Consider the following 27,689-nt stretch of genomic DNA (forward strand, 5'->3'; position numbering starts at 1 on the left):
CAGATGTCCGAGGTTATAATGTTATGCATTTATGTGGCAGGTGGTCAGGCTTCCAGAGTACTTGGGCTGGATATCCTCTTTTGGGCCCTCTGCCCAGCACATCATTGTGGCTGCTGCCCAGTCGGCAGGCGCAAACGCCATCCTGGAGTCATCTGCTGTGCTGCAGGTGAGGGCAATCGCAGACATTGCTTTACCAGTCTATTTTGTACGCCACTTATGCGTTGACAGACTCTCTAGCACTCTTCCAGAACAGATCATAGAGGTCCTTTACCTACTCTCAAGTCATGCTGTAGGTAAAGAAAATGCTTGCAAATGTGCCTTGGGAGTAGGTGTAGGAATTCATTACTCTGTCCTGACTAGGCCAAGTGTTAGTTGGCCATTTGGACCAAGCAAAATTGATCGTGGTGTGTTGGTATCGTCTTGTATCACACTATGGTGTCTGCAGGCGCGGCTGAACGCCCTACTTCCCCATATATTCCCCCTGCCTCCCCCAGACCCTCCAATGCAGCCCCTGCCGCTGCTGCCCAACATGATCTCCGGGAGCAATATGCTCAAATACCACCTGCGCCCACCCAGGCCACAGCCCCTCGACTCAGGTACTACCTTTGTCATCTTTCTCCCTTGTGCCCTTCTTGCATGCCTGCAAGACAATAACCTTGGCAGATTTTCTGTACCCTTGAGTTTTGTTATCTTAACGGAGAGCAACGGCTAGAAGTGCGCTGTGGGCATGTCTCAGGGGACGTGGCGGCACCTCACGATGTGGCGTCGCTCCAGGCAGAGTTCCGGGTGCAGCATCCAGGGGTCTTTGACGCGCTGCAGCGGTCCATGAATGTCGCATCAACCTCTGGAGACCCCGTTCCCGACTGCATCCGACAGGTCTGCAATTGGAGAATCCCAACCCAGCTGCCCTCCCTTCAGCATTCCTCTTTCTCTGGTGTGAATTGTGGTGCGCATGCATATTGCTGACATCTTTCTTGGAGTAGGCATGCCATTTGCATGCGGTGTCGGATGCATGGATTGGATCTGTGTGCATGAAGCTGCACTTGCACCGTTTGCAAAGTCCACATGCAGACTTTCGAGCTCATCTCAGATTCTGATCTCAAAGTGAAATATATTATCGCTGCAGGCTGGGAGGGAGTCGCTGGAGATCCTGTTCCTCGGCACAGGGGCGGCCATGCCGTCCAAGTACCGCAACGTGACGGCGACCTACCTGCACATCTTTGCACGCGGGGGAATGCTGCTGGACTGCGGGGAGGGGACCTACGGGCAGCTGCGGCGCCGTTACGGGGCCGCCGCGGCTGACGCCGTCGTCGCCGGGCTGACGTGCGTGTGGATCAGCCACATCCACGCGGACCACCACGCCGGCCTGGCACGGTGAGTTGTCATGATATCCTTGATATAGATGCTCTGTCAGCTATACGATGACTTACTTGCCTAGCTTCTTCCTGCTGTGCCTGCTAGAAGGCGAATCACAGGAACTCTTCTGTGATAGCTGCCCACCCTCTCATCAATATTGTTGCATGGTCTTTGCCCTTTCATGGATAGAAGCCCGGTGAATGCCACAAGAAGATTGCTGCTGCTTGCCCTGCAACTCAAATTTGCAGAATGCTGCGATTGCATCTACTCTTCAGCCATGCAGCTCTGAAATTAGACCTGGTCTCCAAACCCCAGACATTTCTGCTGGAGCGTGAGTTGCGGTTTGTCGAGCGCAGAATTCTGGCCGTGCGTTCCGCGCTGCTGGGCCTGGGCGCAACGCCGCTGCCGGTGATCGGCCCGCGGCCGCTGCGGCGCGTGCTGGCGGCTGTGAGCCAGCTGGAGCCCATGGCATTCCGCTACATAGACACCTCCAACACCCTGCCCCTGCCACCTGACCAGGCACCTGATGAGGTCCTTTTCTGCTCTCACGCATGCAAAAGGCCGCTCGGCTCTTATCAGGGCCCTGTTTGGGGAGTTGGAGAGTCCTGGAAGCAAATTAATTCCTCTTCAACGTCCTTGCTGGCTTGCTAGCACAGAGCGTAGGCTGCATGCCAGCCTCGTTCTATATGTAAGCATCACGCCACCTGAGACAACAAGCGGACTGCATGCAGGACTTCTAATGTCACAATATTGAGAATGCCACAGATTAAATTGCTGTGCAGTCCACATCGGACGGTTACAACATTTATGACTAGTTTACAGGTATTCTCAGGCTGTTTGATCGGCATTTAATGCAGCCACCAACATGCCTGAGATGCGCATTTATGGCGCAGGTGGATGGCAGTCCCCGGGCGGCTTTGGAGGCAGTGAAGGCAGAGCTGGGACTGGAGCGGTTGGAGAGCTTCCCGGTGGTGCATTGCGCGCATGCGTTCGGCCTCGCGCTGGCCTCGTGCGACGGCTGGAGCCTGGCGCTCAGCGGTGACACTCGCCCATGCGCCGCCGTCGTGACCGCCGCCAAGGACGCCACCGTGCTCATCCATGAGGTGTGCGCTTGCCACTTTTACTGCTATTGGCTCAATTTATATGCTGAGCTTCCAAATCATCAGAGCTCCTCTGATGCTATGCCTGTAAGAATAAATGCCACTGGATGGCGTGCATGGTTCCTTCTTTGGGGCTGTACATGGGTTTTGTATGATCAGGAGAGGTGGTCGTGGCACAGCTGTGAAAGATTGTGCAAGGATCCCCGCATGCTGGCGGCAGTCGTTAATCCACCAGAACTCGGATTGTGTGATCCAGATCCTTCAACTCAGAATTTGCATGGGGGAAGGGCGATCTCCTTTGCATTGCCATGCACTGCGTGCAGGCAACGTTTGGCAGCGAGAGGACGCAGGATGGAGAGGGATATGAGTACGAGCAGGAGGCGGTCGCGAAGCGGCACAGCATGACGCACGAGGCTGTGGCGGCCGGCCAAGATGCGCGCGCGTACCGGACGCTGCTGAGCCACTTCAGCCAGCGCTACCCCAAGATCCCCACCATCGACGCCTCCTTTGCTGCCTCTACCTGCATTGCCTTCGACCTCATGTCCGTCAACCTGCAAGGTGCGCCCGGATAGCCGGAGTGCTCGCCAGCCGTGCCCTCGCATGTTTGATTCTGAGACTGCAATACAGCTCTTGAGTGCCAGAAGGTGTGACATTCAATGCCTGGGGGTCACACCTGAACACCAGCGAGCCATTTGGAAGAGCCCGCCAGCTTGTTCTGGCTCCTTGTTTGTCTTTCTTGCACACGGCAGGTCAGATATAAATTGAGGTTTTTCACCGAATGTCGAGGAGGAAAAGTTTCTGCGAGATAGATAGCCAAGCGCACTGGCTGCACAGGTGTTATGAGTATTGATCAGCTGAGCAAGAGGTGAACGTGCTTGTGATTGAATGGTCTCATGTGCCGGTGCAGATCTGCCAACCTTGCCTGCGGTGGTGCCAGCGCTGCAGCTGCTGTTCCAGGACTCTGAGAAGGAGGAGGCGGCTGACGCAGCACAGGAGGCAACATTTGGCGATGCTGAGCTGGCAGCCGAGGTGCTGTGAGTCATTTTTGAGGGATCAGGCTTGACAACAGGTTCAGATTTGACTTTAAATTTACTGTTGAGGCTAAAAAGGGGTCGCATGCGCCTGGCCAAGGAACAAACCTTGCATGCAAGACATACAGCCGGTATTTCCCTGGGCAGGAACTGCCAGCGCTGACCAGACATGTGGTAGGCCTGTAAACATGTAAATAAAATGAGATGCAGAGGCTCAAATGAATGATCAAATCAACAGTAATCCAACAAACCTTTTACAACTTTTCAATGTTTATTTGCATCTCTCCAAAACTCAGCGCCCCAGATAAACACACCAACTGCTCAGGCAAGGTCAGCCTTCCCTAATCAGGCCTCTGCGTCCTTTTTCTTCTTCTTTTTCTTCTTCTCTGTTGAGGGCTCTGCCACTGCTGCTGCCGGCGCCTCCTTGGCTGCTGCCGCCTTCTTCTTCGTTTTCTTGGGTGCCTCGTCCTCTGCCGGTGCGGCTGCTGCCGCTGGTGCCTCCTCGGCTGCCGCCTTCTTCTTTTTCTTCTTCTTTGTGGCATCCTCGCCTGCAGCAGAGACACGAAAGATCACGAATGGACCGCACACAGAAAAGTCTTGGCTGGCCTGGCACCATGTTCACGGCAAGCAAATCCCCACTGCTTCCCAGCCTCATCCCCTTGCTGCTGATGCTCCTTAGTGAAACTAGCACCTAATGCAGGCAAGTGCGGACGTTGGTGTCCGCAGCAGGCCTGCAACCTCCCATACCCGCCGCACTGCCTGGACAGCAAAGTGCCAAGACAAGACTAGCCCACAGGAACATCCAAGGCAAAGCATTGCAACTTCCATAGCCGCTGCCTTGCCAGTGCCTCAGTGTGGGGCAATGAGCCCCATGGGTGCTAAAGACCTGGCGCAGCCCGACACGACGTCCATATCTGATGCCCAAGTAACTTTGCATTCTGGCGAGACCCAGCTCACGAGAGAGACAAGTACACATGGCGCCAAGCAACTTCATGGGCGGCTGCGCAGCCAACTTGGTGGTCAGAACGCCTTATTACTCCCCTGGCCTCACAGATGCATTGTGCTAAATGTGTCCCCAGACAATAAAGTGTGTGCAGTAGATCATGCGCACCGGCCGGGGCGCCGTTGGCGGCGGCCTCGGCGGCCTGCGCCTGGACGGCCTGGGCCTCGGCGACCTTGCGCTTCTTCGACTTCTTCGCAGTTGCGCCCTCCTCCGCCGATGGCTCCACCGCCACCGGCACCAGCGGCTCGGGGCCCTTCGCTGCATCGCCCGCCTCCCGCACCGTCGCCATCGCCTCCTGCGCCACATAGATTAGGCGTCAAAAACTATGTAGATATTCAGTCGACTTCCACACTACAGAGACGGCTGTACTGCATGTGCAGCGACAGCCTACTGCCTAGGAGGCTGGCCAGCCATAGCTGGCATGCACATATTAAATTCCGCTATCTCTCCTCACTAATTAAAGCAACCGGGCCCACAGACAAAACGTCAAGGACCACTCTGGTATGGAGCAGTATGCAGGATCCGGCCCAGGCCAAGTCAGGCTTGAAACAGTAAGAATTGCCAGGGCAGAGCGGGCGTCACCTGCATGGCGGTGGTGTTCTTGGTGGGTGCGATGCCCTCCTCGTAGAAGCGCAGCCGCTCCTCCACCTGCTCCTTCATCTTCTCCCCAAACGCAGCCGTCCCCGTCCACTCCGAGAAGCAGTCGATCCTGCACGCACATAGTTTCACACCCTCAGCCTCACCAATCTGGTGTCCAACTTCCTCACCCTGAAATGTCTCTGTTCCTGTCTCTGTTCCGCTCTGTCATGCACCCCTCAGAGATTCAGAAACTCTGGTCCCAAGTGATACAAAAATTGGCACCCAACATGCATGCGCGTGCTGCAGGGCTTTTGCTCAAGCTGTGCAATGCATTGCAGCATGAACAGCTGCTATCCCCCGACATCAGTCGGTTTAACAAGTCTCATGCAGCAGTCCAAGAGCAAGAACCTAGTCGCCTGCCCCGGAGAAACAGCTAGCTGAAGGAGTGCTTAGCCATCAGCTAGCCAATCCATCGACGAAGGCAAAAAGGTCGCCCCTGGTGTGTGGTAGTATGAATAAATGGGCAGTAAGGAGAGGGCGGTCACCTGGAGGCGATGGAGCACTTGTTGGCGAGATAGCGGGAGATACGGCCCTTGTTGCGCTGCTTGGCGCGGCCGATGAACGAGGAATGGAAGATCAGGCCGTACTTGGGCGTGTTGCCCTTCGTCTTCAGCGCCCTGCACCCGCACAACGCATCCTTGAGAGACTGACTTGAGTCTCGTCTACCTAGAGCAGACACCTCCTCAAACCTAACCCACATGACTTGGTGCACGGAGCTTGGCTTATAGCCAGCTTCTCAGCCTCCTATATCCTCTCTTCCTGGCAGCTTGGCATATGGACAGGGCAAGGATGGTGCAGAAATTCTGCACACTCACAAAGTGGCATTGCGAGAATTTTAAGAGGAAGACTGTGCGCACCTGAACAGCGCCTTCTCTGCGCCCAGGATCTGCACTGTGCTGGCCGGGTACTTTGCCAGGTTCACCAGCGACCCTGCATTTGCAAGACATACAGTATTAGCGCTGGCACATCTGCAAGATTCCACATTCTCAAACTCTACGCTTTCCATACATTCCTCCTAGGTCCACCCCACACCACTGATCTTCCGAATCACAGCATCACCTCCCAAAGAGTCATGTGGTTTGCCATTCTCAAACTCCATCAAGATCACACACGTCTGCCTACAGACACCCGTGCAGACGATCCCCTGCAGGCACGGAGGGGTGCATGCATGCAGGCAGAGAGTCCCGAGCACAGCGGTGCTCACCGGCGTGGGAGATGAGGCGGGCGCCGACGATTTCGCCGATGAGGGCGGACAGGTTGGGCGCGATGGCGTGCATCTTGTCGAGCAGGTAGGCGTGCAGCTGCAGGCGGTACTCGGCCAGGGCGATGACGCGCGAGGCAAAGGTCTCGATGTTGATGAGATCGATGGGGGAGATGTCCTGCCCCATGCTGCTCTTGGCCGCCTCCACTATCTCCTTCGCCTTGTCCTCATCGCCCACTATGTCCGTCAGGCCTGCGCTCAGCCACAGCCATTCAGAGGCCTGAACCTCTCGTACATCTGCCATCAGGGGATTTCGACACCCATGGAGAGATCTCTCCAACGAAGGGTTTGATTGAATGCTGCACGAGAGAGATACACGGGGCATTGTTGCTGCACATCAAACCATGCTGTTGTAGGCCAGGCTGGTCAAACTCCTAATGCCATAGCTGGTGGCTACACATGCAACTGAGCAGGATTAGTACAGGTTACAAGGCTGCAAACGAGCAGCCCCTGATAAGTACCTTTCAGATCTGCCACTGCTCAAGCTGAAGTGGTCCCTAGAGGCTCTTGCAAGGTGATAGGAAATGCTTGAAGGACAAGAACGCAGGATCAGGAGCGGCAGCAGCGGGCACACCTGGCAGGCTGTCCTGGCTGAGCGAGGTCTTCTCCTTGACGAAGAGCGCCAGACGCGCATACTGGTAGTTGTCCGCGCAGATCTTGACCAGCTCGGGGAAGTGCCACGAGTACCACTCGCGCACGCGCATCACAAACGTGTTGATGTCCTTGTCCAGCGTGTCCAGTAGCGCGATCGCCTGGATGACCATGTTGTCCACGCGGTTCACGTTGAACTTCACCTGCGCGCATGGACCAGAACAGAACAGAACGTCAGTACCCAGAGCTTGCACGCCAGAGGAGCAGTCCCTCCTGCTAGTATGTCAGATTCATTATATACAGGTCAATGTCAACCACAGTTCACGACATACGGCGCAAAACTCATCCCCAAAATCTGCCACAATTGGAATATTATATGCAATGTTTCTAGGGCCCCCTGACCATCTGTATCTGGTGACTGCTCCAGGCCTGATCCTAAACGCCAGCCCCATGTGGGAAGTAACCATGTCACAGCTTTGCGTGAAGCCAATAGCGGGCGTCGACACCGGCACATTGCACAAAAACCCCGCATCAATATGCAGTGCTGCAGCGGTGCCGGCGGCTGCGCACCTTGGCGCGGGAGTATGAGTGCGCGAGACCTAGCTGACTGCGGCGGAGGTCCATCTCCTCGAGGCCCTTGAGCAGGCGCGGGGCATGCAGCCGCAGTCCGCGCACGAGCTCCCCAATGAACTCATTGCAGACGCAGGGGATCTTGGTGGCCTCCTGGATCTCCGAGCCCAGCTTCGCCTCGGAGACACCCAGCTGGAACTTGGGGTCCTTGCTCGGCTTGCCGCTCACCTGCAGGCGCAAGTAATTTGCTCCTGTCGCTGCCTTGCTCTCACTTACTTTATACGAGCACGTGTGAAGTGCATGCCTAGCAGGCATTACATCGAGTATCTGGTTAAAATGAGATGCAATTACTCGTTTCTTCTGACTGCAAGGACAAACAGGGCAGCCAGCCTAGGAGGATCTGCACCTTGGGCAGGTTTGTTTCCAAGAAGCTCTGGAGATCGTCCGTCAGCACCGCTTCAGAGATTGCGTTTATCTCGTCCAAGGCATGTGCAGCATTTTTGAAGGGCAAAAAAGACTGCAGCTTGACCACTTTGCCAAAGCGAGCTAGGTCCAGCGTGGACTGCTGCACTGCATCTGCACTTTGTCCCAATTCATCGAGGCCAATGACTTCAAACAGCGAGTACCCTGCCGCTGTCTCGTACAGCACGAACAGAGCGGGCATGGTGGTGTACTGTGGCTTCCAACGATTACTAGCCCAGTCTCAGAGGGGCGATCTTGGTGTCTCCCGTGGCTCTTTCTGATGATCTCCAGTATGGATAACAGATGAAATTCACCAACGATCAGAAGAGATGAAAGATTGCAGCAATCAACCGTGAAGCCATTTCGGAATCCTGACGGCTCAAAAAATGGAGCGCCCCTGGAGACCTGTTTCGGAGCTTGGTCTTCTCAAGATGAGGCTTTTGCTTGGATTCCTCTTGCTTGCTGCCTTGAAGGCAAATCCGCGTATTGATTCGTTGTGATTAATATCCTGCACTGTCAGCACCCGACGTTGCGCGTCAAAGTGTATAATTATTCAGAACAAACTAGAGGTCTGCACTTACAGCGCTGTAATGTTCCACCAAGCCCCAAAACAATCAGAATTGTTAAATTACACATGCCTGCCACCATGCCTGTCCTTTGCTGCTGCTGCTCCCGTCTTCAGGCAAAGAGCATGTAGGGGATTGTGTAGGCAGCAATTGAAAGTTGAACACCATCTCGTAGAGAGGCGCTGTCGGGCTGCACATATAATGTGCTCAGCTTCTCAGACCGACACGGCAGCCAGAGCAGCTCTTCCTCCGTTGAAGCCTCTCACCGGTGTGCACACCTCGGTGGGCAAGTACTGGGATTGGCGATCTGATTTACGTTAGTGTGATGCACACATGATACTGCACTCAAGTGCTAAAAGATGAGTTAAGGAAGCTTTGTGGCGTGTGTCACAGAGGAAGCTGAGTTTGCTGCTGCACATACCTTCTCACAGTTTGCAAACTGGATTATCCCCAGCAAGGTCCTGCTTGGAAGATACCCTTATGTCGAACCCAGCAGATGCAGGTATGGGATCCTGAATCACATGCTATCCAGGCCTCCAGATTTTCTATTTGCAGATCTTTGTACTGACGCAGGCTTCTGGGCTTGTTTCTCTCAGAACGCATGACGAAGGAGAGGCCCAGGTATCGCAGATCTTGCAGGCAGGCGTCACAACGTTTATATCTCTGCAGGTAACAAATTTGTTTCATCCTGCACCTCCGACACACACAAAGAGCGCTCTACCAGTATGATCAAATGCTGCAGAAAGCCTGCCTTCACCTCAATTGCCAGTGGTCGGAAGACACGTTGCTGCTTCTGCACAGGCGGAGACACCCCCGCAAACTAGCATGACCATGGGTGGCGTCAACGGCTTTGTGCCATATGCTTCTGTGGCCGCCCTGCTCGTCTCTGCCATGTCAGGGCCTCCAGACATGAAGGTGCTCCCACCGACTTGCATCCCTTCAGCCCCTTCCTGAGCTGAATGTCATATTTAAAATGCGCAGCGTAAAGCATGCAGATATTCATATTTTGGGAATCATGCTATCAGTGTACATGCTGTGTCCTTGGCAGCTTTTGAGCTCACGTTCTCTTCGGTGTCAAAGAGTTGTGTTGCTGGGGCATTTGGCACCCCTGTGCCTCTTATATTTGGGGCAGTGTTCCAATGCTCGAGAGCATTCTAGTGTGTTCCTGCTGATGTGTCGCATCCTGGGACGCTGTGCAGGAGGTGAATGGGCTGCGCAATCCGTACCTGGACACATTCCTTCCGCCGCGGCGTAAGCAGCAGCGGCAAGAGGCGCAGGAACTGGAGGAGCAGCGGCCGCCGCGCCGGCAGCTGGCCTTCCTGCACTACCCCATCACCGACCTCGACATACCCACCACTGACCAGTGCGTGCACTTCCTGACTCCCATATGAATTTTATCCTACCTCCCTGATGGTCTTGGTGTTCTGCTGAATCATTCTGAGGGTTCGACTTGTTTTGCCAGCCAGTTGCTAGGTAGGGACAGGAAGGCATTAATTCTGGTTTGCAGTGACCCCACATCTTGGCAGCCACTACGGACGGGCGGTAGTCATCTGAGATGTGTGCAGCATATTCTCATGCTCCCATCAATACCACCGGATCAAATGATGTCCTGCTGATGAAATGATGAAACTTGATCTGTTGTGCCCCTTAGGCCAAGCCAGGCCATTCTTTTACACATCCCTGCCATCATGCTAATCCAACAAGGGATGGGATTGTGGCAGCCTTTCAATGCAGCTGTCTCATGTACCTTGCCTTCTGGCAGGAAATGCGTGTAATAACAAAGAATATGATGCTGTGTAGTCGCAAGTCTGAAAAGGCACGCTATCATTGCGCCAGGGTGCGGGAGCTGATAGGGGAGATAGCGCGGCGGGTGGAGGCTGGCGAGGTGCTGTACGTGCACTGCTGGGGCGGCCGCGGCCGCGCGGGGACCGTGGCGGCATGCCTGCTCGCCAGCCTCTACGGCGTCGACGCGGAGCAGGCCCTCGCGCGAGTGCAGCGCGCGTACGACACCCGCGGCGAGCTCGGTGCGTGCGCATATCTCCTTTCTTTGCCCCCCTGCAACATATCTGTGTGACCCTGGAAGAGTGGCTTTGGATTCCTCTGGAGGCCTTGAAGGCATCGGCTTGACACTTAGGTAAGGCAGTGAATCACAACTCAGTCAAAATTGTGGTGCGAAGGCTTTGCAGCAAGTGCCCTGAGCTGTTCTTGAGGGGCATGGGAGGTGCCACTGGTTGATCTCACATGTAGAGCATTCTAAATGGCTCTGTTTTTGCTTGGCTCAAATTTATTTCTTTGGGGGGCGCACAAGCTTCCAAGGGCATGGACGGTGCATTGACCAGAGTGTTGTTTCCATGCAGGTTATGCCTCCCCTGAGACATTGCAGCAGGTCAACTTTGTGAAGTCGTACATTAATGGGCAGTAGTTACTATGACGCCGGAAGCATTTGTTTGTTGAAGCCTTACATAAATTGATGTATTGCATTTTGCATATGTTCCTTGCAATTCTGGCACCGTGTGTAATCACTCATTGGATTCTGTCAACTAGCGATCCATCAAAATGTTCATGGCCACCACTGGTCATCACTTCTGCAGTTTTCCTTTGCAAAATGTTGAATTAAATTCACAAGGCATCCCCTGACGATCCTTCCTGCCCATTGTTCGAGACATCGTGGAGATCCTGCTGAGGTTCGGCCTCATTTACCGCCTCCGGGTTGATGAACAGCTGCACAGTCAGAGCTGCATGCACACATCACATGTGTCAGTCAGCATAAAGACAGGTTCAACTTCATGACATAGATGCGTGAGCACCTCAATGCCTTGATCTCTCAACCTCAGAGAAACAAGCCTGGTTTTTCAAGACAGCCATCAAAGGCATGGCGCTTCCAAAATGAAATCTAAATTTAGATATCTGGAGTCTTCGATCTCGGGGATTGCTCTCTGAGTTCATGCTGTTGCCCTTGGCTAGCCAATGTTCTCCCAATACAACCGCTTGCTGTATGTGATGCATCGCGATTGCTGAATGACAATGCACACCCTGTGCTCCCAACAGAGTTGTTACATATTGGGAGATGTCTGGACTCACCGCTCAGGCCAACGGCGTTGGCGCCAAAGATGAAGGTGATGAGGTAGGACAGTCCGCGCACAATGGTGCTGATGGCGACTGTGATGTTGCGCGCTGTGTACTGGTCAGGCAGCGGCTGACGTTCAAAGTAGCCATCTACGTTACTGCTGAATAGATACAACAGGTATGCAAATACTCCTGCCTGCACTGCAGCCCTGCGCCAGGACCAGTCAATCTGAGTACCTGGGTGGATGGCAACATGATCAATATTGCATGCTGAAGAGGGTATGGGGCGTGAGGTTATGAATGTTGCAAGGCCATCGAACCCCCTCGTTGGCCGGGAGTGGCCATCGAACCCCTTGCGTGTCACGCACGCAGGAGGGAGATGCAACCGGTTTAGGGTGTAGAGGTGCAAGGGGTGCAAGTAGAGCAGGGGAGAGAAGCGAGGAGGGGCAGCGCACCAGAGAGACTGGAGGGGTGTGACGCGCTTGATGGAGGGGTCAGGGGGCCTCTCATTTTCACCCTTCGCTGCTGATGCAAGTCTCTGCAGCATAAAGACATGCAAAATGGTCAGCAACTTGGAGCAGCCCTGATGCTTTCGTTCCGGCAAAACTTGACACGTCGATAATCACAATGTCTGCTCCACTGCTTTGGTTGAGGGCTGACGCAAGCAGGACAGGCATCTAAACAAACCAAGCCTGACGGCAACGCGGGTTGCAATCACCTCTTCCGTGGCGAACTTTGCCCGTTTGGTGAGCAGTCGCACTGCAAAGACTGCTAGCAGCACCACATATGCTGCCCCTGCCACCTGTTTTACCACGTCCGCACCAGCCCCAGGTTCATACTTGAGCCCATCTTCTGCAATCGCCGGCCCGGCTGCCAGCAGGACGCTGCCCAGCGCTGTCCAAGAGGCCCAGGAGGTTTGGGGCGGTGCATGCGCGCTCTTTGCTGAATCCCTTTGCCGATGGCAGGTGCTGCATGCAGGTGAACACGTTAGCGGTGTATCTCTTCTATGCATGCAAGGAGTTAAGGACATGGCAAACACCGTCACAGATGGGCATGCAATCAAGGTCAGCTGCAGCACCTCTTACAAGAAGACTTTCTGGAGTATGTTGCTGGTCTTGGCTGTACCACTGACATTTGCCGCAACCTGAGATGGCATGGTCTTTCACTGGCCGCTAGAATAGGGAGTCTTCGTCGCTGATGATACAAACACGGCTGAATCCGTCGATTTGCTATGGGCACACTTGGTAATCTGGATGTGGAGCAGGTGTGTTGCTTTATCTTGCCCGCGCCATCAATCGAAGTCAGCATCGCATGCCAAAGCTAATATGACTAGAACCAAAAGTTGCTAAATGTAAGCTTCCGATATAATGGATGCTTGATCAGAGGCGTAGAACTATTATCTCAGATCAAGGATCAATGCTCTTTGCCACCTTTGTCAACAATCTTGTCTTGTTGTCTCCAACATATCAATAATTTCCTGTTCTGTTTTGCGCCATCACGTTTGACAATGTGATTTCCAAAGCTTGAAATCCAAACTCAAAGCTAATCTCCGAAACGATGGCCCCGTCGCTTCACCGCCGCAACCTTAAGGGGGTCCCGAACCCCCCAAACTGAAGTGCAAACGTAGGACCGGGTCTTGTGACACCCAACAATTCAGTAAGTTCCAGGCGACGCTTGTGGGTTGAGCACCGGCAGGCATCCTTTGATGGGAACTACTAGTGCCGCCTGCCTGCGATTGTTGTCGGACTTGAAGGCCATTACTCAGGAGCCTCCTGAAGGTTGCAGTGCCAGTCCCACTTCTGAGGAGAATCTCTTTGTTTGGACGGCCACCGTCTTTGGGCCGGATGAGACCATTTGGGAGGGTGGAATCTTCTGCTTGAGGTGCGGATGCGCCAGAGTTACAGAGTTCCAGGGCGTTAGCTTGATCTCTGCAGTTCCTGATAGAGTATTGGTTTGACTTTGCGTTGAAACGGGTCGTTTAATCTCTTTCGCAGGATCACCTTCAATGACGGGTACCCAGAGAAGCCGCCCAGAATACGCTTCACCACGGAAATCTTCCACCCCAATGTATACTCGTAAGCTTTTAGCTCCCAGCTCTTGACCTCCTATCAATGCCCCTGTGCCGCACTTGGTTGGCTTGCTGCTAATATTGGCATCCTTGTTCTAGTGATGGGCTGCTTGTACGTTGTGAACCCTCCCAAAGTATCGTTGCTGACCTGAGCGCATGGCAGATAGAGAGCAAGCCTGTTCGGTGAGGAAGCTGCCCACTGTGCTGCCCTGGGCAGAAACTACTGCCTGGCCATGATGGGTTTGCCATGTCTGCCCCCGCAGAGATGGAAGCATCTGCCTGGACACGCTGCAAGACCAGTGGTCGCCCTGCCATAATGTCTGCACCATCCTGACATCTATCCAGAGCCTGCTAATGGACCCCAACTGCTCCTCGCCAGCCAACCCCGAGGCAGCCTCCCTCTATCTGTCCAACCAGGCCGAGTACAACAGGCGAGTGCGGCGCGTCTCGCAGCGCTCACTTGAGTGCTGACTGGGAGGGATGGCCTGCAGGGCAGGTGCTCTGCTGGCAGGCTGCATATTCCATCGTGGCTACCTCTCAGCAGGTCCCTGAAGACAATCGGAGGTGGCGGCTTTGGAGACATGCTAGGCTGCTCATGCTCATGCAAATGCTTGCCTGAGTACCGTGCTCTTCCCACACAAGTGGGTGTACCAATAATGTGTGCCTGACCAAGCCAAAGATGCGGGCAGCACGCTTGCCCCTGCCGCAAGATATGATACTGTGCTGTAAGTAGCATCACAGAAGGTAGGCTGGAGGGTGACAGAGCAGGTTGCTTGCAAGCTAGAGAGTGTGCGGGACGATGTGGATAAGGGGTGGTCGATAATGGCTGGTTTTGCTGGCCCTTACACCGTGTGTAACTTTATGTAGAGAAGGGGCAGTGTTGATAAGGGCAAGATCAAGTGCGGCTGAGGCTCTTTTGGAGTGTTGAATGCTGTCTACAGGAACATGCGATTTCGTTGATGTGTGGCGATTGTTGATCATGATGCGTTGAGTGATCTGTAGAAAGTGGTTCTGTTGGATGCTAGCCCGCTGCGCTTAATCACAGCTTGGATGCTGTAAAGCACAAATTTCTGTACTAGCCCCTCGAGTGGTATGGATCCAAGACACCATACAAGAGCCTGTGGCTGACACCTTGAATTGTTAGCAGTCCTGTAAGGCAATTTGTGCAAACATGATAATCAGCTCAGCGTGGATGCCTGGGTAGGTACAAGGGCACAGGATTTTCATTTCTACTCGACAAGAAGCCACTGCCTGCACGTGCATCAGAGTGCAGGAGCACACCAGGGTCTCTCTGGGTAGCAGAGAGAAGGAGACGCCCATCTGCTATCACTGCAATAGTCTGGCGCCCAACTGTCAACTCAGCACAAATTACAGCCCTGAGGGTGGCACCAGAGCGCTTTCAACCTGAGTTGATGGGAGCTGTGCAGCTGAGCACCCAACAAGCACAACATGATGCCTGGCCTCTGCCGCCCGGCTCATTCAGTGTCAGAACTGATCACGTCAGCCGGAACTGAATGCGCCGGCTCCTCTGGCATGTCATGACTAATGATCATGTCCACTTCTGCTTCAGGGAGGCTCTCTCGCTCATGTATTTGAGGGCAATGGAGGCCCCAATCATGGTCAGAGTGATGGCCACCAGCAGTGCGAAGGGGAAGTCCTCCGGTAGAAGGTCAAAGGTCTTTGACGGCTGCACCCGCGTCAGATACAGGTCCAGCCCCCGCGCCAGAGCAAAGCAGGTCGACTCCAGATTTGCCGGTGCGCTGTCTATGCCTGCGCAGCATGCACGCCCTCCATAGTCAACAATTTGTGACTGGAATAATGTGCGCCTCATCACAGTCTGAAGAGGGTGCAGTGGGCAGCTCGTGTCCCAAACCAGCAAGGCAGGAGCATGGCCACGGCATTACATTTAGGCGCTCGCTCTGTCTTCATCTCAATCTTTCTTGGCTTAATTTGCAATGCTGGAAAGATTGCAAGTACTTATCTGGGCATCAGAGTCCCTTAAAGAAGGTGAACGACAGGAGTTTTTCTCAAAGCGCGGCAGACCTCATGGTACAACCACAAGACTCAGCAGGAGAGCCATAGCATGAAGGAGAAAGGGGCGCACCGCGGAGGTTGGCGACGAGGCGGTCGTGGGTGGCGAAGAGCTGCGGAGCGAGAGGGAGCTCAGCCGCGTAGGGGATGAGCATCTCCGCCTTGTCCTCGGCCGTGGGCGGCCCCAGCGGCCGGCGCGGGTCGAAGAAGCGCTTGTCCATCATGTACACCTGCCCCCAGAATATAATACCTCGGCAGTGATTCTGGGGAAATGACACACCCCCATGCGCTGTAGATCAGGCCCTCAGACCCTCACAGCCCCACACTGGACAGTCCCCTGCCAAGAAGCATATGGTGCTATCCTCTGACTACTTTCTAAAACAGTACTGCCATCATGCCTATGCCTGCGTTGCTCACACCGAGCAGAGGACTGAGGCAAGCACACTGGCAACTGAGAGAGACATCTGCTTCATTTTCTTTTTCTACTTTCCCCTGGATCAAGTTCAGGTGACAGGTCATCCTATATGAAAGGGTATTGCTCGAGGTGTGCAGCGCTTGCCTGGTCTGTGAAGGTGCCCATGAGGATGATTTTGGAGGTGATGCCCTTGCTGGTGGCCGATGCTGCCAGCGCCTTGACACCAAACGGCACAAAGTAGCTCTGCCCCAGCACCTGTTATGCAGCCATAATTGGCACTTCAGACCAACAGAAAAAGAGCACATCCAACACACGGTCAACCACAATGCACACCAACAGGACACATCTTGCAAAATATCACACAATTGCAGTACAATCAGAGCCGGGATTGTTACACAGCAATCGGCTCCCAATGTAACTTGCACCTCCCTGTCTTTCAGCTGCCCTTCGTCTCGTTTCTGACAAGCATCTGCCTGACATGAGGCATTGCATAGCTTTGAGGTTCCCATGTGCTATCTGTAAGAGTTTGCCCCCAGGGTGGAGGTGGTTCCGTACCTGCAGCTGGGCGGGGCGGTAGGAGGAGACAGTTGCATTGTTGGCGCCGAAGACCAGCTGCACGGGGCCGAGGTCGCGCGGCGAGTCATCAAACATCTCCAGCACGCTTGCCTGGAAGCGGTGCGCTGCCGCGCTCCAGTAGGTGTACACCACCCAGTTCTCCGCCAGCACCGCATGCACCGGGCCGTTGGCCCCCTGCGGCAAACAAAGCAGTATGTGATTAGAAATGGGCGCTGAGAGATCCGAAAGTGTTTGTCATGCTGAAAATTCACGTTGCCGTCTTCTAGCAATGCAGCATTTGAATCAACCTCCTGCAAGGAGAGCGGGCATTCAAACAGCACAGCAGAGGGCATTTTTCCCCTGAGAGCCACAGAGCAGCCTCGTTGTATTTTCACATGGTTCCGCCTTTTGGGTGAGCATCAACTAGAAGGGGAGGTCATTGCCCCCCACAAATTGAGCTCAACAGAAGGGCAAGAGGGTTATTGACATGAGCAGGGTGTGTCGAGCCGCGCACCTCGTGGGTCTGGCTGAACAGCAGCTGGCCGGTGACTGTGTCAAAGATGTGTGCAGTGATGTGTCGCGCGCCGTCCATGGCCTGCCCCGGCTGGGACCCCGTCGCCACAAACAGCGTGTTGGGGTTCAGGTACTTTAGCTTCAGGCTGCGGTCGCCCAGCACCTGCACACACAAAAAAACTTCTCTTTGAACACTGTGGACTATTTTGTTCATTGCAATTTCACCATGGTGCTATACGACACCCTCTGGCTCTGCAAGGGAATATCCGCTGTGCACCAGCCCTGGTCAGGTTCTTTAACCACCAGAATTATTTCAATTTGCATACTGTCACAGCGCGGTTTATCAACTTGAGCCCCACAATAAGTAGTTCTGCCAATCTTTCTGATGGGGTATTAGAGTCAGGGCAGACATTTGCACAAATGGATTGGGACTAGAGTGAGCGAGATGAGCTGATTGGAAGGCATTCCTGCAAGCATGCAAGAAGGCATGCATTAAGGCTGCATGAAGGCAGGAAGGTGCATAGGAAGGCAGGAAAGCTACAGTGGCCTACTTTGGCATAGGAGTAGACGGGGTCATGCAGGCCTGGGGTGGCCGTCGCCAGGATGGCGTCTGTGGAAGGAGGGAACGCTACAGACCACAGCAGCGAGGCTCGGCCGGCCGCAGACACCGCAAACCCCTCAATCACCCCTGCACCCGCGCACACAAGAGACTCAATGCACAGATCCCACATGCCATTTGTCTTGGTTGCCCCTGCTGCAATCGCACGCCACACTTGGGTGGTTTCAGGCATGAAGCAGCGAGCGCCTTGTGTTCAACAGCGAGAGCAGGACACCAATTAAAGAGTGCTGGGAAGCTGCAGGGGCCACACCGATGGTGGTGTTGCTTCGCCAGAAGTGCAGAGGCTTCTTGGGCGAGCTGAGAAGCGGGGTGGCCAGGTTGGTGGCCGGTAGCAGGTGCACGCTCGGCTGCGCCTTGGTCGTCACCAGCGCATATACACTCTGCTCTGCCTTGCCGTCATGCACTCGCTCCGCCAGCTCCAACACCTGCGAATACAGTATAAATCAGAGTTGGCCACCCACAAGGAGTTTCAATGATCGCCTCAGCTATTTCCAAATTTAGTGCTGGTGAAAGTGCTAGTGCCATTGCGCGTCGGAGCTTTGATGTCCTGATATTTGGCATCACCTAGCGAAACAACACATTGTGGACTTCCCACCCTATGGCTGGGGACGCTTTGTGAACGCAGCAGAAGAATAAAGAATCGACAGAGCCATTGCTCCCCTCAAGTAAATGCCAGATCCCAAGACACCCTCTCAGGAGATACTCATCTCACAGTACATGTAATTAATGACCGCTGTACTCACCTGCGCGACCTCGAAGGGGAGCTCGCCGGAGCCGGTCTCGGCGCCGGTGTGCGCGTTGAGGGTGACGAAGAAGGAGCTGCCGCCGGAGGGAACATTGCCAAGCAGGAGCACCTCCGGGGCGGCCGCCGCGTCGTGCGACGTGCGCCAGCGCGCCAGATGCGTCGGCCGCCGATCCGCGCCGAAGCTGCGGCTCCACAGCACGTGGCCGTCGCCGCTGTGCAGCCCAAACACCTTGCCTGCAGCCGACACGAAAGCCTGTCACTTGAATCAAATGCATGTCCTGAACATGCTAAACTTTCCCGTGCAGCCTAAATCGTGCCTGTCATGACATGGCGACAAGTTCTTACTGAGCAATTCCTCAAGGAGAATGGCCAGTGGCCCGTCTTCAACATTAAGATGGGCCACTAGCCAAGATCCTTGAGCGACTGGTGAGTGCAAACACCATGAAGATCTCAGAAGGATGATACAGTGTGAAGGTGGGATCTGGGAGGCTTGCCTGATTTGGAGAGCAGGACGAGGAGCTTGCGGAAGCCGTTGGGGTCGCGGAAGGGCAGCAGCCGGCTGGACATGCGCGCCTTCAACACACCCAAATCCGCGCTCTCCTGCGGGCTCGCTGCGCCCAGCTGCGCCTGCAACAGTCAGTGCACTCGCTCGATTTCCATGCCCACAGGCCCGGATAGCACAGCAACATTAGTTGATGAACAGGAACCAGGGAGTGTTGTGATCATCACATGCAGGTCATCTGTGCCAACGATGATCAGAATTTTTCCAGGCACCTCCTCAACAACTCCCACTTCAAGCCTCTGAATGCCATACTGAAAGATGATCTCACAATGCAGCACCCTGACTCAATTTGCATGCCCCGAATAACATCACAGTCATGGGGACTTGCTATTGAGCTCCAGCAAATGAAAGCTAAGCAAATGACAATGCAGCACAGGGGAAAGATGGCGCACTTTGATGCTGAGGAACTCAGCCTGGATGCGCTCAGAGAGGGTGGGCGCGGCAGCTCGCCATTGGGCGGCCAGCTCTGGCGAAGGCGCGGGCAGGTCCAGGAAAAGGGAGCCTGTTACGGAACCCAGAGCCTCCTCCCGCACCCAGCTCGCCTTGCCCTGCTCTATGAGCGCCAGTGAGTCATCTCCACCCACCGTCACCAACCTGCACCACGGAGGACATGGGGATAGTTATGCAGTAATCTAATCACTTTTTCTCTGTTGTGCATCAGAGATTTTTGTGGTTGCTTGGTGACTTATGTGGCAATTCAACAATGTCACGGCAATGCGCAGACTGGCATGCGTATACTGATAAGCACCCCTCAAGTACAGGAAGGAGGGAGAGCCCAAACAATCGAGGTATGAAGGTGAGCACAAGAAACTTAAGGGGGAACCTGCCTGGCGCTGTTCACGGCAGCCTCCTTCGAGGAGGCATCCTTGGCGCTGAAGGCTGCAGCAAGGAAAATCCCAATCTTGTCAGCAATGGCGTGCTTGCCAAGCTTCAGATCCACAGTGGTCCAGTCCCCGAGCCACACGAGCTTGGCCCAGGCACTGCCATCCGCCGATGTCCCAGCAACTACTACCCCCTCATCCTCTCCCGCTGCCAGAGCATTTGTCACCACGCTCGCACCTGCACCACCCACTTCATGTGATACCGATGGAACATGCTGACACCAGCCCTTGCACACACAGAGGATGACATAAAAGTCCAGTGCGCCCGATCATGCGAATGTTGTGGATTGCAACGTTGCAATAAGGGTGAGTTCTCTCTCCCCAGGGATGAATCCATGCCATGCACCTCTCAGTTCTCAGGCCACTACCATGTCAAAGCTGGAGGAGCTGCATGTTGGCAATCGAAGGTTCCCATGTTGTAAGATGTCGAACCATGCGTGAAAAACAAGCAGGTAGGGCGCACCTGGCACATGGATGACTGTCTGGATGCCCTCTGCCCCAATCCCCAGCACCGCGATCCCCTCTGCTGTACGCACAGCCACAGTCCTGGTGCTGTCAATGTCCACCAGGTGCAGCTGCGAGGAGGGCGCTCCCTCCAACGGCTTGCATGCACCACTTACCTCGCCTGCATGCCAGGTTGCAAAGTGCTCACACTTCATTTTATTGACCAGGTTCCAAAGCAACACAGGGGAAACATACAGCCACTAAAGGTGACTTCTCTGTTAAAGACTGGGCAGCTCCAGCAAGGCGGCATGAGCAGGCGGCAATATGAGCGCGTCTGTGCATGCAGGGGTGGATAGGGCAAGGAGGGTGTTCAAAGGGGCCGCACCTTGCAGAGGCAAGCTGCAGAGCTTGTCGCCGCCTTGCGCGATGGCGAAGATCTTGTCGGCCTTGACTGCCAAGGCGCCCTCCACAGCAGCGGCCGGCTTGTGTTCGTGCTTAGCCACCACCTCCCCAAGCTTGGCCGACACGAGCCATGTGCTGACGTCTTTATGGCTGCAGGGCAGAGACCTTTGCTTAGAAACACATTATCAGAATATGCAACATTTGATGGACCACCAGAATGTGCACAATTGAAAGAAGGGTGTTGGGAGAGCTTTAAACAAAGCATGAGAGGATGGATGGGCAACTTCCTCAGGTCCCCATGTTCCACTCGCGTAGAGTCCGCAAAGCATACCTGGCTGCAATGCCGGTGACAGCAAGGACCAGCTCATCAGCATGGGTTGCTACGCTGAGCTGGGTAGTGACCCAGTCGCTTGGCAGGTTCAAGGTCCATACAAGCTTACCGGAATTCCCAGACACCACCTGCGATTGCACGTGTGAGTTAACATCGTTCACCAGTCCGTAAGTGGCATTGGAAGAAGGAAAAACACGCTGCAACAACAGCTGATCGTGTGTGATCTGTAAGGAATGAAGGGATGTGGTCCTCACCAGGAGCTTGCCATTGGATAGCACTGCGATGTCTGAGCTGCCATCTCCTGTGACATCTGGCAGTACTTTCCAAGCACGGCTGTCGGAAACAGCCCGCAGAGGGCTGCCTAGGAAGAGCTCCCAGAGGAGTGCTCCATCTCCAGCGTGCCAGGCCCGTAGTGTCTGACCTTGCTGAGACAGAGAGACTACAGCAGCTGGCTTTGGAACCAGTGCAATCCCATCTATGGCATCGTCCTCAAGAAGTGTTTGCCTCCATACTGTGCTACCATCTCTCAAATCTACTGATGCAACAGCATTTGACTCTGTCGAGACAAAGCACCGATCGCGGCCTTTAAATGCGAATAGAATCTGTTTTGCTCTCCCAACGTACTTCTGGTGCCAAGAATGCTGTGCTGCCTGTTCCTCGGACACTGCATGGGCTGTCACAGCCGCAGCCAAGAGGCAGATGGCCAACAGATATGATCTCCTCATAACATTTTCAGACCTTTCAATTCAGGAAATGTATTTTGATGTGACTGAATGCCTGATTTCAATCTCAAAGTGCCCCAGGAAAGAATATGTCTCTCGATCGCCTGTCTGGGATCTGTAGTTTTTAAGCCTTTCTCGATCCCCTACAACAACTTCAACATTGAAAAGTATGCAGCGTTGTTGCAACGAAAGACTAGGAAATGATGCCCATGCAAGCTCTCACCTAACAACCTAAAGTTTTCTTTGACCTCTGCCAAATTAGGCCACCAAACCTTCTAGACAGCTCTTGGGCAGCTTGGCATGCCACCAATTGTTTTGGTTTGTTCTGCCAGACATTCAGGCGTTGACAGATGTTTACACAGTATCTTGTTCGCGACTCAAATGGCAATAGGAGTGACAGGACTTGCAATGCAACGCACGCATCGCATGCTGCAGCCGCTGCAATGTTTTGGTCACAAACGGTTGGCATGCACGCCATGCTTTCCCTATCGTGGAGTCATTTGACTGCCCTTCATTTGCTATCCACGCATAGTCCACGGGTAATCAGGCTAATAAAGGCCGTCGGCTGACTGTGTGGCAGCTGCGGCCTCGGCGCGCGTGGCAGTGCGCTGCCATGCGCTGGCAGCCATGCTGCACTGCGGCAGCATACGCGCAGCGTGGCAGACCAGCGCAGTCAGGTGATGCGCCTCGCTGGCGGCCGCCCAGTTCTCCACACCCTCGTACGCTGCCGCCGCAGCCTCCAGCGACGTCAGCACCCTGCGCATTGACACACCATCCCTTCACTTCCTCAGAAAAGGCCTCTTCTGCACATACTACTCAACACGTTCCCTTCATAAGGCCTCCCTTTATAAGGCTTCCTATGACACTTAAGGGGGTCAGCAGGCATCCAATACAGGCAGGTGCAGTTGCACCCATGCTGCTGAAGTACTGGACATTCAGCCTGGGACAGAGAGCCATGCAAACAATATGACCAAACTGAACGTGCAGAGGGTTACATATAGGTTTGACGGTCAGCTATGACTATCATGATCTAAGGACAGTAGTGACTGATCCTGACTACCAGGTGGACAGCCCTGTAGCCAATATAGGCTGCAGGCTGATCCTGACAACACCAACAGTAGTGCCCAAACCCGTGTAATCTATACACGCCCCCATCCAGTGGAATATCATCTGTTACAAAAACGAAGGGCGCACTTTTCCGGCTCCTCCCGCAGCTGAGTTTCTGTCGCGGTTGCCAGCAGGGCGTGTGCGAGTGCCAGCTGGACGTCCGCCTGGACGGAGCGGGGGGCGCAGCCCAGCACGGTGGGCAGCGATTGCAGCAGCGCCGCGCACGCCTCCGCAGACGCGCCCGGGCCCAGCCGCGCGCTCGCAGCCGCCACCTGCGCGCTCGCCTCCGCCGCCTGCCCCACATCCATCGCCAGATCAGGAGAAGACTGAAAATTTCTGTGACGTTCTGGCGTGCAAGGACAGGACACACAGCCTGTCAACCTGGACCCGATGTCTTTTCCTCTCTTGAAAGAGATAACCAGTTACTTGGAATGTCTGGACCCTGAACAAATGTCCTTCCGGTGGATGCATCATCCATTGCCAGCTAAGAAGATGGCAAAACAGCACATAATTGTGACATTGTAAGATGCAAGCCACATCTTCAGGAGCCGCCAATTCATGCACGGTGCTTTGGGATCACTTGGAGCAGCATAGCAAGATAACATGTGCAGCATGAAGTGAGGGACTGGGCGCACACCATGACATCGAGGCGAAGCTGGCTGGCGTGCTGCACAGCTGAGAGGGCATAAGGCAGGGCAGTGCACGGCTGCTCGGCCCTCATGTGGATGTCCGCCAGAATTATCAGCAGCCGCACCGCCTCTGCCTGCACCCCAGCAAACATGCATGACAGTTTTTATCACTGATTGCCGGCATCAGTCATTCACACTTCCGAAAAATGCCAGCGAACTCGGTGTGAATTCTTACGATCACATTGACAGTGCTCACCAGAAGGCCAGCCTCTTGGCAGGTCTCGAAGAGGGTGCTAGCGCCAGACGCAGCATCTTCCAAGCTGCCGGCCTTGACGAGCGTCTGCACATTCCTTGTCTCCGCTTCTATCCTGCTCACCACAGCCACTCTAGCGCTCAGCTTCCCTCTACGGCTATATATATTGGACCATCTCATTGTGCCACCATGGCTGCCGTCCATCCACAGGATTTTTGGAAAAATGTACTGACTTCTTTTAAATTCGCATCTTACTCTTGCGCACAGGGGCTAACACACGGTTGATGGGAACTGCCACCTGCTGCCCTCACCATGTTGTTTAGCCATGTATAGCCATCAGACAACACCTGAGGGAACAAGATGACAGTCTCTCATCAATCAGGTGGATGTCACCCAAAAAAAAAAGGCGGCTGTGGCCGTATGAGCGCACCTCAGGTTCAGGAGCACAGCGTCTTCTGGCTCGGCCAGCGCTGACATGGCGGCCCCGAGCTGCCGAGCGGAGATGATGTCACGATGCGCAAGGGACCGCTGATGCGCGATGCCCAGCCGCGCCATTGCCAGGGGCCGGCTCTGCGCGTCTGGGAACTCCGTGTCCGCCACCTCCAACACCTTGATGCAGCAATCACTATTCAATTGCATGCTTACCCTGCCACTAGCAGCCAAGGTACGTTCTGCAGACAAGCTGCAATTAAAGGCTGCCAATATCCCACCCCTTTTGGGCTCGCCAGATCCAAGCAAGACCCAATCAACCGTGGGCACGGTGCTCAGTGTATAGCCCCCCCGCCAGCCGGGGCCAATGCAGCGGCCAGCAATCAGAAAACAACCCCCACGTGTTGCGCAGTCCTTGTCCTTGGATAGGCAGGCAGAGTGTAATGTCGACATGTTGTGCAGTTACCAACTCAACTGGTGCTGTACTGTAATGGATGTGCATGAGAAAAAATTAGAGTTGGCTCAAAATGCCATGCTATACTGAGTCTTCAGCTTAATTCTTGGGACTGCTGTGTTCCTGCATGGACCGCACATCTTGCTGGGAAGTCGTCTTGCTACACCCTAAGACAATGGGTACGTGTGATTGGCAGATTGCTGTGGTGTTATCAATCGCATTGCATGTTCAAAAAGGTGCCTTGAGGTGGTCGATGTGCATGTGCAAGAACAAGGCCATGTACCTGAGCTGCGGCCCCGAAGCCCAAGTGGTCGGCGGCGTGCGTTGCCAGCTGGGCGTACGCAATGCAGCGCTCCTCGGCGTCGCCGGGGCCGGCCGGCTCGGCGGCAAGCCGGGCGAGAGCGGCCGTGCGCGCCAGCCCCGGTGCGCCGCAGCGCTCGAAGGCGGCCGCCTTCAGGAGCTGGGCTGAGCCTGCCATGGCTTCTACCGCCGACGCCGACGCCGCCTGTGACTCTGCGCAACCTCACAGACGTTGGCATTCATAAGCAGGTAATTGCACGCGTCAGAAACAACCCCAAAATGGCCATGGTCTGACAAATAGAGGACTTCCTGGGCACAACGCCTTGAGAGCTGCCATCCATATAGATAGCAGCTGGAACATCCCAAAAAAATAACAAACAAGGCACACGATGAAAGGGGCTTGACACACTGTGCTGGCTTTGCTTCTGAATCATGCTGAGAGATCTGTACCTTTTGCAGTCGCATCAAACACGGTTGGCCCGGCGCTGTAGAGGTCGGCAATGGCTGGGCGGGGGACGTTGGCTGCTGCAGGGCCCCCCGGCGGTGGCCCTGCTGGGGGGAGCGGGGGGATCGGCACCGCTGCCGCCTGCGCTGCCGCTGTGTGCAGATGCGCAACTTCCCTCGCGGCCGCTCCGACCTCCACCATTGGACTGCTCACCTCTGCAGACACCATAAGATCGATTCAAACCTGCATCTGAATTGCAATTCGAGCTTGTCTGCAGAAATCTGGCGTTCATGCGATTGATCGGCTGGCGACCTGAGTTGCGGGCATGCATAGCGCTCAGATTCATTTGAATTGTCATATCCGATGGAGGTGGCATGCGAACATGCATGACAGGAAGCACCTTCTATCAGGGCGCCCCTGGCGGAGAGGCCGTCAGTCTTGCTGGCCTGCGGGTGGTGCAGCAGGGCGAACTTGGCCAGGGCCAATCGCGCATACGCCACAATGTGGGGCAGCTGCAGGTCGACGCCTCGCTTCTCGCACCTGCAGACAAGGGCACTTGGCATGATTGGGCCTGCCTCACTGAGTTGGTCACAAATCACCCAAGGTAACCCAGATGTCATTATGCCGATCAACTGACCATAAAAACACCAGCTGACTTTGCTTTATGGCGCCTGACAATCTGGCGCATATTTTGTTGCAGATGTCTATTCTCATTGTTGATTAGACGTCTAGTGGCCCACAAATTTAAGGAATGGGCCATAGATCAAGCCAGGCCGGTCTTGTACATTCCTGTCCTTCTCATCATATTAAAACCTGGAGATTCCAAGATTCAGAGCCATAGAACCAGTGGAGGAGTACAGACCTGCGCAGCAGGCGCAGCAGCTGGAGGTGTTTGGTGTGGGGGCCGGGCAGGCCACGCGTCTCCTGGACGGCCGGTGCGAGTTCCGGTGAGGCCGAATCCAGGAGAGAGGTGAGCGTGGCGAGCGTGTGAGCGAGTGCCACATGGTCGTTGATTTGTTGGGCTATGTGCAGCGCCTCGTTCAGCGCCAGAGTAGCCTCCTGTGCCCAGTGCATGCATTCACTTTTCTTACAGGCTTCATTCACTCATACACAAGCTGGTGTGAAATGGCAAGATGTGCATATGAAGATGTGCATCCATCTGTACATTGCTGTCCCTCGCTAAGATTCTTCCTGATAATTCATATATTAGAAGGCAGGATTGAGCATACCAATACCTGATTGGTGCTTTGACCTCACAGCCTGACAGACACGATCACAACACTCCAGACATGACCTGTCTTGCAGAATTTCCGCGATCTGTGAGGAAGTGATTGAGACTTACCTGCACATGCCCCAGCTGTGTATGAACCGCTCCCAGGCTCAGCAATGCACTCTGATGCCGGCCAGTCGCACTGGCCCCTGCTTTTCCACCTGTGGATTCGCAAACATTCATTAATCTAGGTCATACACGGCATGGCCCCGGCTGGCGGGGGGCGGCACAAATACTGAGCACCGTGCCCACGGTTGATTGGGTCTTGCTTGAATCTGGCGAGTCCAACAAGGGGTGGAATGTGGCAGCCTTTAAATGCAGCTTGTCTGCAGACGCATCTTGCCTTCGGCAGGAAAAGCGTGTAATTGTAATGAATGATACACGGCATTTTGCAGGAATTACAGCACTTCATGAGTGATGTTCTGATTGTACTGACTGATGCGCACCTTCATGGTCAAAATACTGATGAAGGGTGGAGATGGCTGCAGAAACATCCTTTCTTCCCAGTGCCTCGGTATGGGCAGCGTAATCAGGTCTGGTGGGGTCTCCAGTGGTCCCTGCAAGAGTGACTAGGTCGCCTCACAGACTGTGCTTTCCAGACTTCCCCACCTTTGAGTATGTGTGTTGAGCATGCCAGCTCGATTTATTCTCTTATGTTGCGGATTGAAGGTAAATTACCTGCACCTGATGGCTCCTGTCCCTTTGGGTCACTACCAGAAGTCGAGGGCAATGCAAGGCTGGCTGCTTCCTCAAGGTAGGACGCCACATCAGCATACAGTCGGCACACTCCCTGCACACCAGTGCATGCACAAACAGTCAGTCCTGGCCATCTGTATATTGATGTTAGAGTATCCTAATGTTCTGGCACC

The 27,689-nt window shown here is 54.5% G+C and overlaps 7 protein-coding genes across 7 annotated transcripts; 3 read left to right on the forward strand and 4 right to left on the reverse strand.

Annotated features, from left to right (window-relative positions):
* Nucleotides 1–1,141: 1,141 nt before the first annotated feature.
* Nucleotides 1,142–3,443, forward strand: COCSUDRAFT_4001 (Metallo-hydrolase/oxidoreductase; the record flags this gene model as incomplete). The annotated part of the gene is made up of 5 exons (XM_005645575.1): nucleotides 1,142–1,374; nucleotides 1,713–1,887; nucleotides 2,250–2,459; nucleotides 2,807–3,014; nucleotides 3,364–3,443. Coding segments are annotated over 5 exons (906 nt in total), but the record flags the coding sequence as incomplete, so codon positions are not given.
* A 283-nt stretch (nucleotides 3,444–3,726) lies between these two features.
* COCSUDRAFT_24894 (Nop-domain-containing protein) lies at nucleotides 3,727–8,327 on the reverse strand. The gene is made up of 9 exons (XM_005645576.1): nucleotides 7,958–8,327; nucleotides 7,552–7,779; nucleotides 6,965–7,184; nucleotides 6,334–6,582; nucleotides 5,987–6,059; nucleotides 5,615–5,746; nucleotides 5,073–5,199; nucleotides 4,599–4,785; nucleotides 3,727–4,035 (listed from the first exon to the last, which is right to left on the reverse strand). The coding sequence occupies exons 1-9, from the start codon at nucleotides 8,213–8,215 to the stop codon at nucleotides 3,833–3,835; spliced, it is 1,677 nt and encodes a 558-aa protein (XP_005645633.1). The 5' UTR covers nucleotides 8,216–8,327; the 3' UTR covers nucleotides 3,727–3,832.
* Nucleotides 8,328–9,001: 674 nt separating this feature from the next.
* Nucleotides 9,002–11,001, forward strand: COCSUDRAFT_17777 (phosphatases II; the record flags this gene model as incomplete). Its single annotated transcript, XM_005645577.1, has 6 exons — nucleotides 9,002–9,081; nucleotides 9,176–9,248; nucleotides 9,381–9,494; nucleotides 9,779–9,942; nucleotides 10,416–10,603; nucleotides 10,937–11,001. Coding segments are annotated over 6 exons (684 nt in total), but the record flags the coding sequence as incomplete, so codon positions are not given.
* Nucleotides 11,002–11,031: 30 nt separating this feature from the next.
* COCSUDRAFT_33788 (hypothetical protein) lies at nucleotides 11,032–13,123 on the reverse strand. The gene is made up of 5 exons (XM_005645578.1): nucleotides 12,724–13,123; nucleotides 12,364–12,613; nucleotides 12,101–12,183; nucleotides 11,661–11,854; nucleotides 11,032–11,314 (listed from the first exon to the last, which is right to left on the reverse strand). The coding sequence occupies exons 1-5, from the start codon at nucleotides 12,777–12,779 to the stop codon at nucleotides 11,199–11,201; spliced, it is 699 nt and encodes a 232-aa protein (XP_005645635.1). The 5' UTR covers nucleotides 12,780–13,123; the 3' UTR covers nucleotides 11,032–11,198.
* Nucleotides 13,124–13,202: 79 nt separating this feature from the next.
* Nucleotides 13,203–14,880, forward strand: COCSUDRAFT_54120 (ubiquitin-conjugating enzyme; the record flags this gene model as incomplete). The annotated part of the gene is made up of 4 exons (XM_005645579.1): nucleotides 13,203–13,213; nucleotides 13,365–13,526; nucleotides 13,640–13,720; nucleotides 13,977–14,880. The coding sequence occupies 4 exons, from the start codon at nucleotides 13,203–13,205 to the stop codon at nucleotides 14,182–14,184; spliced, it is 462 nt and encodes a 153-aa protein (XP_005645636.1). The 3' UTR covers nucleotides 14,185–14,880.
* A 382-nt stretch (nucleotides 14,881–15,262) lies between these two features.
* On the reverse strand, nucleotides 15,263–19,221 carry COCSUDRAFT_17704 (DUF1620-domain-containing protein; the record flags this gene model as incomplete). Its single annotated transcript, XM_005645580.1, has 8 exons — nucleotides 15,263–15,483; nucleotides 15,818–16,033; nucleotides 16,384–16,414; nucleotides 16,715–16,909; nucleotides 17,229–17,390; nucleotides 17,779–18,032; nucleotides 18,586–18,844; nucleotides 19,105–19,221. Coding segments are annotated over 8 exons (1,455 nt in total), but the record flags the coding sequence as incomplete, so codon positions are not given.
* Nucleotides 19,222–24,300: 5,079 nt separating this feature from the next.
* Nucleotides 24,301–27,272, reverse strand: COCSUDRAFT_83518 (hypothetical protein; the record flags this gene model as incomplete). The annotated part of the gene is made up of 7 exons (XM_005645781.1): nucleotides 24,301–24,531; nucleotides 25,089–25,318; nucleotides 25,556–25,654; nucleotides 25,951–26,090; nucleotides 26,413–26,609; nucleotides 26,893–26,981; nucleotides 27,257–27,272. 7 exons carry the CDS (start codon nucleotides 27,270–27,272, stop codon nucleotides 24,301–24,303), a joined length of 1,002 nt encoding a protein of 333 aa, XP_005645838.1.
* Nucleotides 27,273–27,689: the final 417 nt, after the last annotated feature.

Source organism: Coccomyxa subellipsoidea, assembly GCF_000258705.1.
Source record: "Coccomyxa subellipsoidea C-169, whole genome shotgun sequence".
Taxonomy (NCBI): domain Eukaryota; kingdom Viridiplantae; phylum Chlorophyta; class Trebouxiophyceae; family Coccomyxaceae; genus Coccomyxa; species Coccomyxa subellipsoidea.